The sequence below is a fragment of the Scyliorhinus canicula genome, chromosome 22 (genome assembly GCF_902713615.1).
Source record: "Scyliorhinus canicula chromosome 22, sScyCan1.1, whole genome shotgun sequence".
NCBI lineage: Eukaryota > Metazoa > Chordata > Chondrichthyes > Carcharhiniformes > Scyliorhinidae > Scyliorhinus > Scyliorhinus canicula.
This window is the reverse complement of record NC_052167.1, coordinates 7,606,379-7,619,598: the sequence shown is the minus strand read 5'-3', so window position 1 is coordinate 7,619,598 and position 13,220 is coordinate 7,606,379. Positions and strand designations below refer to the sequence as shown.

Below are 13,220 nucleotides of genomic sequence, written 5' to 3'. Positions count from 1 at the left end.
GAACCAGAGGCAAAATGGGAAAATATTTTTTTTACACAGCAAGTTGTTGATGATCGGGAATGTGCCGTCTGAAAGAGCGTTGGATAAATATTCAACAAATCGTGAACCTTCAAAAGGAATTGGTTAAAAACGTCAAGGGAAATAAAATGCAGCTCTGTGGGGAGGGGGGGCTGATGGGATTAGGCGGGTAATTCAAGAAAAGAGTCAACATCGTCACACATGGTTGCCGGGGACCTTCACCGCTTTTTCGTTCTACGATTCCACGATTCTGTGAACACAATTTTTTTATTGGTTGGCCAAAATTGGATTTTGATCAAAGTGTTAAATTCCACTTTGGTTTTGTTTATGGAGAGCTGCACTTGATAGAATCGGAAAGGAGGCAATTTGCCTTTGCTGTTTTAGCATCAACACTTGCGTGTGACACGGGCCCGTTTGCATTTATTTTAGAAAATCAAAAGCAATTGTCCAATTTGCACCGTTTGAATTTGTGAGAAAAAGGTTTGTATTTGTGCAGCACCTTATCATCAATGAAATAACACAAGATCTTTGACATCACAGAGGGGGATGGCAACATAGTGGAAATGTCAACTGGACCAGTAATCCAGAGGCCCCAGGATAATACCCTGGGGACATGGGTTCAAATCCCACCACGGCAGCTGGAATTTAAATTCAATTCATAAATCTGGAGTTAAAAGAGTTTCAGCGATGGTGACCATGGCAACTGATTGTTGTAAAAATCCATCTGGTTCACCAATGTCCTTTAGGGAAGGAAATCTGCCGTCCTTACCTGATCTGGCCTACCTGTGACCCCAGACCCATGGCAATGTGGCTGATTTTTTAAATAAAAAAATATTTTTATTGGCATTTTGCATTTAATGTTGTACTTGACTTTCTCCACATGTAAGAAAGACATGAGGTCACTTAACCAGTCCGAGAAACTGGGCGCAATAGGAAGCCTCCGCCAAGCTGAACTTGTCTCCAGGCTATCAACGACAGAGCAGCGAGGACCTCCACCTTCACCCCTGTCTGGGGCACCAGCGGGTCTGGCACCCCGAATATAGCCAACAGTCAAACAACAAACACACAGAGTACTGACTGCAGACAGGGTAACTGTAACTGTCAGGTGAGCAGTATTTACACTTCAATAACCTCATTCTCCGAGGGGAAAATTGGGCTGCCTGATTTTGTTTCAAGTTCAGGTTTGTGTGAAGAGAGATTAGCCAGCTTATTGAGAGTCTCTATTGCAGATTCTAGTGCAAGCAGACAGAACTTTCACGGTGGATTCCCATTACTTCGAGTGGTTTCACACACAGTTCCTGTTTCAGCAATCTCACTGATCACATCCTTCACTTTCAATAATTACTGACATTAAATCCAGTGTCACAGCCACAAGTTTACATCTCTATTCACCCCACCTTTGATGTGACACCTAATTTCGTTAGACAGAATAAAAAATGAATGAAGATAAGAGCTGGATAAATTAATTGTTAAGATTCATCGATCTGTATTTTCAGGACTTCTCACTGATTGATCCCTAAATATCAAGCTTTTTCTGTAAAGTGTTTGAGGAATATTAGTTTCTGGGGAAAATAAACCAAAGAACAATCTTGGAGCCATGATGAAACAGAATATTTTCAGGGATTTGGGTTTGTTCATTGTTACAATAAAGGGGAATTAAATCAGTTCAAAATCCTGGAACTCCCTCCCTAACAGCACTGTTGGTGTACCTACACCACAAAAACTCTCGCGGTTCAAGAAGGCGGCTCACCACCATCTTCTCAAGGGCAATTAGGGATGGACAACAAATGTTGGCATAGCCAGCGATTTTCTCATCCTGTGAAAGAATAACCCAAAAATGCTTGCATTTGCCCAACGCCTCAGCTACACCTCAATCACATTCCAGCACAGAACAGGCCCTTCGGCCCTCAATGTTGTGCCGAGCCATGATCACCCTACTCAAACCCACGTATCCACCCTATACCCCCAACAACCCCCCCCCCCCCCTTAACCTTACTTTTTTTTAGGACACTACGGGCAATTTAGCATGGCCAATCCACCTAACCTGCACATCTTTGGATTGTGGGAGGAAACCGGAGCACCCGGAGGAAACCCACGCACACAGGGGGAGGACGTGCAGACTCCGCACAGACAGTGACCCAGCCGGGAATCGAACCTGGGACCCTGGAGCTGTGAAGCATTTATGCTAACCACCATGCTACCCTGCTGCCCACTTGTCCAAATCTTGGCCAAACGTGGCACCCATATGTACCGTGAGATGTATGATGGGTTAATTCGTTTTTTGGTGGCGTTAATTGTTGTCAGGTGGAGCGGTAGATGTTGGTTAGGAGACTGGGACAACTCTTGGTCTTCAAATAGTGGCATGGGATATTCAACAGCCAAGAGAATAGAATTTCCAACAATGCAGCAATCTCCATTGCACTGGAGCACCAGCTTAGATAATGCACGGCAATCTACCTACCCACCCCATCAAGGACCACCTACCCCACATGTGACAGAGTCCGCAGGTGATCCCTTTGGAGTTATCAGCTATCTGAGAACACACCAAACCAGAGTGGGAGCAAGCCATCCTCGACCCGGAGGACTGTGCAAGAAGAACGCGCTCAAATCTTGGAAGTGACTTGATCCAGAACATCCTGTTGAGGTCAGACTGCTGGGTTACTGAGTCAGATAAATATAAAACTGGAGCAGAGTTTAATGGTGAAAAGGGTTCAAAACAGACACCAATGGCCCCAGCGTAAATTGGTGAAACAAACCATTTATATTTCTACAGCAGACCATCCAGCTCTTAGGGATTCACACACAATTCAGCAGACATGGCGCACACAAGTTGAAGGACTCTTATTTTTTCAAATTAATTCTTGGGAGACAGTCACCACTGGCAAGGCTAGCATTCATTGTCTGGTCGTGATGGGACTCCTCAATCTGCACTAAGTTGAGCATTTGTGTGGTGACGTTTTGGGAAGGGCCGGGTGAAATCAGCCAAGTAAATAACTCGATGCCTGGGAGCAGTACCGCTCAGACAATGGGCTTGAAAGCAGAGAAACTGTAGCTGCGCTGAGTGATATTTTAGCTCATGCACCCTACTGGAGTCTGATTCAGGAGGCCTTTGGGGAAGGAAGTGTCAGGGTTCATCCCAGACAAAGACTCTGCTGCCCTTTGGCATTTTCAATTCCACTGTTGTGGAATCATTGACAAGGCCAGCTGTCTTTCTTGCAGGAATTCCCTCGTCGCCACACTCCGGCGCCTGATCAGGTACACAGAGGGAGAATTCAGAATGTCCAATTCACCCAAAAGCACATCTTTCAGGACGTGTGGGAGGAAACCGGAGCACCCGGAGGAAACCCACGCAGACGCAGGGAGAACGTGCAGACTCCGCACAGACAGTGACCCAAGCCAGGAATCGAACCCAGGTCCCTGATGCTGTGATGCAACAGTGCTAACCACTGTGCTACCGTGCCGCCCATGGCAAACATGGCAACCAATTTTCACATGCTAAGATCCCTTATACAGCTATCAGGTGAGCTTCCAGTCGATCTTGAGAATTTATTTTTAAAATATATATGGGGAATATTGTGTTATTCTGTAAATAAGATTGTGTGTGTAAATGATTTAATTGAGCTGGAGAAAAGGTTAATGGAGACAACTGGTCTGGGAGAACTGAGATGAAAAGAGTAGAGATGTTAGATTTGAAAGCAGAGACAAAACAGAAACACAAAAGATTTTATATTCAGAAGGATTTGAGTTTCAAAGAGGCGTTGAGAGCAACGGAGTCAGAGGTGAAACGAGAAGGGGAGGGATGTGGAGAACGATATTTTACAGTTACTGGGGAGAGCTGAGGTGTTGGCTGTGTGTGGAAGGTCTCCTGGAAGCTGTCGGGGCTGTCAGACACGCAGTGTGAATCAGCCATTCGGTCAAGCCAGAAACGTCTTGGGTTACAAAAAGCAGTCTTATGGGCTCAAATCCAGGAGTGGAACCCCAACACACAACCATCTAAATCTGAATTCAAGAATTTGCAAAAATGTTAAAGCGCTGGATGACGGTTTAGCAGAATGTTAAGATGCATGAAAAGAACAGTTCAAGACTAAAATACTTTGCAAGGTCGGGCACAAATTTCCAACGAATCAGAAACAAATGGTCTTTGAACTATTTGTGGCGAAATACTTCTGGCATTTTTGCAACTGAATTCACAATGAAATAAAAGGTTATTGCACAAGGAACAGAATTTCAGACAGTGGATGTTTTATAACGAGAATTCCATAAACAGAATTTTCTGCCTACTTCAATTTAAACTCAACAAAACCCTTATCGTCCCTGGCCTTTAACCTCATTAAATCAGCAAACTCCTTCTCCGCATACCAAACTGTTTAGCATTCATAAAATTCCTAGTCTTTGCATTGTTCTCCACTGGGAATTGCCTGGTCTTATGGAGGATCCTCTGACAAATGGGATGTCCCCCGGCTCTGAACTGCTGTGATGTCAGGGGGAGGCAGCGTTTGATTGGGTAGATGTAAACTGGGCCCTATCTGCCTTGGATTGATTCCTTCAGACAGCAGTTACATCCTCAGTAAATCTCCCAGCCACAGTGCGATTAGGTGTTTGATCTCCCCTTGCTGCCTCCAATCCATACTGGACCCCAGCAACAGAAAATTCTTTCATTTCAGACACAGTTTCTGGCACCTCGTGTGTTGAAACGGGGGAACTAAACTGTTCTGAAAGAATCCGAGATCTGAAAACTGCATGGAAAACACGAGTCAGTGCCATTCACACAGGTAAAGGAAGCATAATTGTTGTAATAATTCCCTGATAGTTTCCCATGTAGGATTTTTAGTATTTCGAATTTGTAGAACTTTGCAACATCCCTTTGTGAGAATAAATTGTGATAATATTTTCATGTTGATTCTGTCGCCAAGTCTTTGTCAAACATTCCAGACGCCTCCGTTCACCAGTCCCTTTCTTCTGAAATGAAACCTCTTGGTTGAGTGGACATGGGGGCGGGGGTTGCAGGAGAGTGACAGCGAGCCCTTTGAGTGTTCTGAATGGCTTTCAGCAGTCTTTCCTCGACAAAGCTGGATGCACCGATGGCTGAATCGGTTCCCTGCCGGGTTTCACACTCTTCATTTTGATCTGCAGTTTGTACCGGAATACGGGGTAACGGTTTCGCTCAAGTAGAAACCTAGAAAATTTGTTTTGTATGGCGTTACCCTGGCTTATTCCCTGACGCTCCTCCCCCCCCCCCCCCCCCCAAACCCCACCACAACGAGGAACGGTGTAACTGACTGACAACAGCGATTGCTGCTGAGGCTACAGTGGAGATTGGGGGTGGGGGAAACAGTGATTCAGCCCACTCCTTTGTGGCAGACGGCACTCCCCTTCAATGTTGCTGTGCGCGTCAAACATCAAACTAAACTTCCCCTCCCCACCACCACTGTTATTGTGAACTTCCCTCTCCCATTTCACATAAAGATTTAGGAACAGGAGGAGGCCATTCAACTGCTCCTGCCCATTCTAGCATTCAATCAGTTCATAACTGATCTGCATTTTAATCCATCTACCTGCCTTGATTCAATAACCAGGGCAGCACGGTAGCACAAGTGGTGAGCACTGCGGCTTCACAGCTCCAGGGTCCCAGGTTCGATTCCCCGCTGGGTCACTGTCTGTGTGGAGTCTGCACGTTCTCCCTGTGTCTGCGTGGGTTTCCTCAGGGTGCTCCGGTTTCCTCCCACAGTCCAAAGACGTGCGGGTTAGGTGGATTGGCCATGCTAAATTGCCCCTTAGTGACCAAAAAGGTTAAGAGGGTTTATTGGGTTGCAGATATAGGGTAGAAGTGAGGGCTTAAGTGGGTCGGTGCAGACTCGATGGGCCGAATAGCCTCCTTCTGCATTGCATGTTCTATGTAACCCCTCATCCCCATGCCCAACATAAATCTATGAATGTTAGATTAGAAATTTCCAATTTTCCTTCAGCCTCAACAGCTTTTGGGAGAAGAATGTTCCAGGTTTACGCTCCCCCCAAGTCACCATCTTAAGACACCATCCCTCAACGGTTTGGTTCTAATTTTCAGGTGACGTCTACTTGTTCTGGACTCCCCCAGTCAAAGGAAATCATTTCTCTCCATCGATCCCGTGAAATCCTTTAAGTATCTTAAACTTCTCAATTAGATTATCCCTTAATCTTCGACATTCAAGGGAATGTAAGCCTAGTTCATTTGAGGTTTCCTCATAATTTAACTCTTTGTGTCCCAGTGTGGACTGCACCTTCTCCGAGATAAATACACCCTCGCAGAGGAACAATGACCACAACTGAACGGTCACTGCTGATAGGGTCTAGAGTACGGTGCTGTAGAACATCATTTCCACCCCTTTGTATTCCAGCCACCTTGAGCTAACATTCTATTCGGCTTTCACGTTACATTTTTGGACAAGCTCGTCAGCTTTTTGCGATTTTTATACTTGGATTCCGAAATCCGTCAGCTTCTCCAGCGTTCCCTGCTTTGTCGCATTTCGAAACTACTCTGCTCTTTGTTGAGTCTGAAGTGGAATAACTTCTGTTTATTAGAATTCTTTGTGGAATCTCTTAACTTTATGCACACACTTGGCCCTTCAGCAACCGGGAATATTGTATTTCATTGTGACATCTTCAATAGGCTCAAGACAGTGAATAACGTGATACATCAGCTTGCTCACGAGGTGCTGCCTGTCGCGATCTGTAATCACGTGCTGCTACCACCGACTGGAATTTCTTGGCAAGTGTTGATTACCTTCGCACGGGTGGAATATTTTGATGTTCGGCGTGAAGGGAGTTTTCAGACCTGTAACAGAGGACTGTGATCATCAGAGATGGCACCTTGGCTTTCTTGAACAAATTAAGCTGTTTGGATTGTTTTGGTAGAACTCTTTCTGTTCAAGGACATCCTGGAGCAATGAAAGTCATGCATTTCTACAGGGCTTTTTACAACCACTAAACATCTGCAAGAGCTTGTCAGCCAATGAAATATTTTTAAAGTATACTCACTAATGTAATGCAGCAAAGTCACAGCAAACTCACTCAAGTGTGATGACACTGATTGTTTTGATAAATATTGGAGAACTCCTCTCCTGAGAGGTAGTGCCATCGGCTTTTACATCCACAGAGGAGAAGATGGGTCTCGTTTTAACATCTCACCCAGAAGATGCACCGCTGACTGTGCAGCGCTCCCTCGGTGTAGCTCTGGAGTACCAACCTAGACATCGGTTATTGAAACAAAGTTCAAGCACCTTAACCACAATAATTAGACTAATGATGTACAATCATGTAGCTTATTCAAAAAATTTTAATTTCAAAACAAATATGTGATGACTCTAGTGAATGGGGAGGTACAGATAGTTCCCAAAGCTCCCCACAACTGGGTGTTCTCCATTTAATTTCTGGATTTGTTGTAGATTCATTGATAAGAGATTGATCACTGCGATTAGCCAATGATAATTCTATCATGTGACGGAGAGGGTTGTAAAAGGTGAACTTGATAGATCTCGAGCAATTCCTCTGTTGCTAATGTGTTATTGTTGCATATTTCTGGGTTTTTACTGTGGCATTCTGCACAAGACGTGGCTTGATAGAAATCTGCTTGGAGCAAATGGGACTGAGAACAATCTGGATCTGACTCCTCATCTACTCATATTGAGAGCAATTGTTCATTGGAAACAAATGTTCATACACACGACTGTGGAGCCTTGTGTGGCATTGCGAGGATAGGTCAGGTGCTACTTAAAACTTTTTAAAATGTAATTAATATGGAATTTGATAGAAGATGTTGATGTTTTGAGACTGTTCTGCACTTTCTCCTGCAGCTGCTGATGGACATGACAGTGTCACAGATCTTCTGTCAGCTCCTCGTTTACTTTATCCCCATTCAATTGTGTCTGGGGCAAGCCCCGGTCTTTGAACAGCAGCGAAGATGGGGGGAAGTCACTGGTGAAGCATTGTACAACCACTCACCGCTCATTCCAGACGGCACAGAAATAACCATCTTCCTCTTCAAAGGCACTCCACACTGGTAAGAGCAGGCTAGGGGACACCCCTCCTCTGAAAACGAGGCAGCCAGAAACTTCAAACGTTCACCATCTGGTTCTTCCAGTAAAGATTGCAGCCAGAAGGCTGATCAGGGCTGATTTGAATTTTAACAGGGTGGTTCATGGAACTGATGAGGGACTTTTCAGATGCAATCTGGTCTATTCTTGCAGAACTCTCAGGTTGATGTTGTGTCAGTTCTGATTGATCTGAAACATTAATTCTTTCTCTCCACCCAAACGGCCAAGCGTTTCCTTCAGCATTCCCAAGGTGGTAGCAACATTTCAAGTGTTTGAATTTTGGCTATGAGAAGTTTCCCCGTGACTACATTGTGCTTTATGGAATTTTAAAATTTGTTTCATGCTTGCTAAACTAGGCTGGTACATCCAAACATTCCCCCTGTGAGCCATATTGATGTGTATTCATCAAGTATTGGTATTGTACGATTTTTGATACTCTCTCATCTTAATCCTGAGTTCGGACTGATTCAAAATCACAAATCTCCATCAGGCACCGCATTCCAAACCCTATCTATATTAACCAAAAAAAGTCTTCATGTCAAAACTGCTTCTTTTGCCCATCACCTTAAACCTACACTTGACCCTTCAACCATTGAACACAAGTTTACTCTATTGAAAATCTTTGTGATTTTAAACACCTCCATCAAATATCCTCCGAATCCTTTCTGCTCGAAGGAGAAAAGGCTCAGTTTCTGCAGTTTCTCCAAGTAACCATAATCTCTCATATCTGGAACCATTCCTGTAAATTCCTTCTCTACCCTCCCCATGTCCTACCTGAAGTGCGGAGTCAAGAATTAGACACAGTTTTCCAGTTGGGGCTGAGCTAGTGTTTTTATCAAAGTTCACCATAACTTTCTGGCGTTTGCACTCTGTGCCTCTATTGATAATGCCGAAGATCCGGTATGTTTTATTAACTGCTTTGTTAACCTGGCTTGCCACCTTCAAAAACCTGCGCACAAACACTGCGCATCTCTGTTGCTGCGCCCCTCCCAACATTGCCCCATTTAACCTCCATCATCTCTCTTCATCTATTTGATCAGTGCAGTGCAGCTTTGGCAAAGATTGTTCCCTGGTAAACGATGATGAAAAGTATTAATTCATTACCTCACCCATACTTGCTGCCTGCACCAATAGATATCTACTTTGGTCCCTCAACACCCACCACTCTGAGGGACAGTAAAAGAGTTTGTGTTTACCGTCTTCTCTCGATTCCCTTTTGTTGGCCACAATAGTGGATTCACTTGGGAAGGGGCTGAAACGCAAATATAACTCAATTGAAATCGAATGCAAAACATAACTTTAACATTGCAAGTGTGAAATAAGTGATCTAAATTATGGAGACACACACACACAATATAAGTGACATAAAGAAATACCCTCAGTCACACACACCGTCACTGGACTGTTACAAAGGTGAGTGAGAGTGATGGGAAGATTTTTAACTTCCTGTGGGCCCCACTGCCATTTCCATTTTGTGATGTGACTTGTTAGCAACTCATCTTATTGCCTCCTCTGCCCACAGGCGTTATTTTCTGGTGAAAGAGGACAGGAGGCCATTTTCCATCACAGTGACCCCTTGCGATGGTGCCTTGGAATGGCGAATCTCAATTCAGGAATGGCCGACACACAGTAAGGATCACAGTGAGAGGTGATGCTGCACACAACCCCACCAACCAGGCTGACGGCTCACCCAGGGAGCTGTTCAAAGCAATGTGCTGCACTGTCAACAGTGACATCCTTTGGAAGAGAGATTAAACTGAGTCGCTGTTTGTCTTTTCAATTCACTGTAGAAGATCCTATGGCATTATTTCAAAGAGGGGAGTTTACCCGGTCCCATGGTCAATATTTACCTCTTAACTAATACCACATAAACAGATGGCTTGGTTATTTACCACATAGATTTTTGAGAGTTTGCTGTCAGCAAATTGCCTGCACTAATTCCCACTTTACAACAGCAGCTAAAAGTAATTATTTGACTGAGAAATGTTTTGGGAAGGCCTGGGTTGGGGAACAGGGGGACACCATCAATTTGGCCAAAAACACGTTTAAGATACTGACGCTCAAGGCGACAGGTAGAGGGATTCCCTTTGCTGCCCTCGCGGGGGACGATGGACAGAGTGCTTTCGGGGGGTGTGGGTCGGAGAGGGGAAGGTGGCTGACATCTATAAGGTAATGTAGGAGGTGGAGGAGTTGTCAGTGGAGGAGCCGAAGGTTAAATGGGAGGAGGAACTCGGGGAGCAGATAGAGGACGGAACTTGGGCGGATGCCTTGGAGAGAGTCAACTCTTCCTCCTCATGTGTGAGGCTCAGTCTCATCCAATTTAAGGTGCTGCACCGGGCCCACATGTCCGGGACTAGGATGAGTATGTTCTTTGGGGGTGAGGACAGGTGCACCAGATGTTTGGGGAGTCCAGCGAACCACGCCCATATGTTCTGGGCATGCCCAGCACTGGAAGAATTCTGGAAGGGGTGGCGGGGACGGTGTCGAGGGTGGTTGGATCCAGGGTCAAACCAGGGTGGGGACTCGCGATTTTTGGAGTTGCGGTAGAGCCGGGAGTGCAGGAGGCGAAAGAGGCCGGTGTCCTGGCCTTTGCGTCCCTAGTAGCCCGACGAAGGATCTTGCTGCAGTGGAAAGATGCGAGGCCCCCAAGTGTGGAGACCTGGATCAGTGACATGGCGGGATTTCTAAAATTGGAAAGGGTCAAATTTGCCCTGAGAGGATCAATACAAGTGTTCTATAAACTATGGCAGCCTTTTCTGGACTTCCTGGCTCAAAGATAGGTATCTTGGTCAATAGCAGCAGCAACCCGGAGTGGTAAGGGGGGGGGGGGTTGTTCCTTACTGTAGTTTCTATTATGTAATTTAATATTGTGTTAATTTGCATTGTTGTTAAAATGCTGTGTTGTTCATGGAGGTGGGGAGAATGTTTATGATTGCTAATATTATTGTTATTTTTGGTATTTTGTTATGATTCGTTGTTGTTGTATAAATTCAAAATTTTTCAATAAAAATTATTTCAAAAAAAAAGATACTGACGCACAGTCTCTGAATTTCAGGTGCTCGCCAATCTTCCAGGAGGTCACAGCGGGGCCGGGGCACTGCCAGGGAGCTTTTTAGCTACAAGGGGGACACAGCGAAGAGTTACGTGCAAATTTCATCGCATTCCGCCTTCTATAAGCTGCAGCTCATCTCAATCAGGAGCGACACTCAGATCAGAGTCTACATGACAACCAACCCACAGAGTAAGCCTCCCGACCCAGTGATACCCTTCGACCCCCAGGTCGATGTCACTTCTGTGGGGCAGACGACAGTGGCCCTCGCCTGGAAAGCCAGCCCTTCAATTTTACGGTACCAGGAACACATTCAATATTGCATCCTGGTCAATCAGAAACACAACTACAACAGTTTATGCATTGCTGAGCCTCAGCTTGAACATCCTGATGATCTCCGGCCAGAGCTGCCGGTGGTATCCATCTACTCCGCCGGACGGGCAGTCCACCTCACTGGAATGGATGACCTGCTGTTGCCTTTCAGCAGCCCATTCACCAAGGAACCAAAGTTGGCTGTCACACGGCTGTGTGTTGGAAACAGAAACGTTTACTCAGTGTCAGAATTGCAGCCGAACACCCGATACTATTTTGATGTGTTTGCTGTGAATGTTCTGACCAATACCAGCTCTGCGTATAAAGGGACCTTTGCAAAAACATTACAGTGGCCAGATCCCAACATTCTGGATCTGAAGGAAGGAATTATGATCCAGGTTTACATCAGGAAAGGTGGTCAAAAGTTCTACAGTTTCAGGCCTGACACACAGCACCGAAGGGTGCAATTCACACTCTACTCTTGTGGAGAGGTTTATGTGCAAATAGAGAGAAATAGCAAGCTTGTTTTGTCAGCAATAGTAGGAAATCTGAAGCATTTCCAGCTGAAAGGAAAGGCCAAGGCACGGTATCTGATTGGTATCAAATCTACAGAGCCCGTGGAGGTGCCGGTGAAAATCCTGGTATCCACACGTCCCAACAAAGCTTTCTTCCCAAGACTTCCGGGCAACCTCAAATTGAAAACGTTCGACAAACTGAGGACCTGCAACTCGGTCACTGTCGCTTGGCTGGGTACACAAGAACAAAACAAATACTGTCTGTACAAGAGAGAGATCAAGGACCAGGTGGAGAAAGAAATAAAGACGCCAAATAGATGCTTTGGCCCAGAGAGACGGAATGTATCTGAGAAAGTGCGCTGCAAGTACTTCTACAACCTGAACACTCAGCACGCGGTGGCAGTGCAGAAGGTCACAGGGCTGAAGGCGGGGACACCATATCTATTCGATGTTTATGTGTTTGGACACAGAGGCCATTCTCTGAAATATCAAAGCAAGGTGGTAAAAACAAGGAAGGCATGCTAACTTCCTCCAACTTCATCCAAAATCTACTTGAGAAGCCAACCACGCATCTGAGACACTTGGGAAATCTACTGTCCAGTTACTGGAATCGACACTGGACAAGTGAAAATACATCACGTCGATCCTGAACACAGACTCACATCAGAGATTGCAACTTGTGATTGTAAACAATGACAGATCAGTGCCCACGATCCTTTGTACTTCATTTTGAAGAACGTCCTCAGCTACCTAAAGGAAAACTCAGCAATCATTGCAGAAAATGTTTGTCAGTCGACACGAGGGTAACAATAAAATACAGAATTTGAATGCCCTGGACGGCTCCTTGAATGCCTTCACAATCGCCAACGTTCTAATTGGTAGACGCAGACTTTATACAACCACGAGCTGAATTAGACAAACTGGGTGGCATTTCTTCCACCGTCTGTAAGTGGTCAGGGTTCCTGATCTCAGCCTGAGGCAACTCTGTGAACGTGCTAGTCAGGCCTCAGCCCAAGGGATTTCAATCAGATTTTTTCAACCAGTTCCTGGAAACAGTGGGAAGATCTTGCACTAATTCAGGAGTCCAGTATTTTAACAGAAGCAATAACCATTTAACAGAAAGAGGCTGACACCAAATTGTCTCATATTGAAAAGTATTGAAAAAATGTCTCATTTGTTAGTAAGACAGACACCGCTATCCCTTCATTGATCATCGTCTCCGTACATCTAATAATAGATCAATGTGAATATAGTTGT

The 13,220-nt window shown here is 45.1% G+C and overlaps 1 protein-coding gene across 6 annotated transcripts; it reads left to right on the top strand.

Annotated features, from left to right (window-relative positions):
• The first annotated feature begins 4,458 nt into the window (after positions 1-4,458).
• On the top strand, positions 4,459-12,795 carry LOC119956185 (protein NDNF-like). Of its 6 annotated transcripts, none has more exons than XM_038783132.1 (4): positions 4,460-4,790; positions 7,848-8,053; positions 9,610-9,735; positions 11,143-12,795. In XM_038783132.1, exons 3-4 carry the CDS (start codon positions 9,669-9,671, stop codon positions 12,486-12,488), a joined length of 1,413 nt encoding a protein of 470 aa, XP_038639060.1. In that variant the 5' UTR covers positions 4,460-4,790; positions 7,848-8,053; positions 9,610-9,668; the 3' UTR covers positions 12,489-12,795. The 6 variants fall into 6 exon arrangements, with proteins under 6 accessions (XP_038639061.1, XP_038639060.1, XP_038639058.1 ...); XM_038783128.1 differs by having other exon boundaries at positions 4,461-4,790; positions 9,610-9,716; XM_038783127.1 differs by lacking the exon at positions 4,460-4,790 and adding an exon at positions 4,875-5,169 and having other exon boundaries at positions 9,610-9,716.
• The last annotated feature ends 425 nt before the right edge of the window (positions 12,796-13,220 follow it).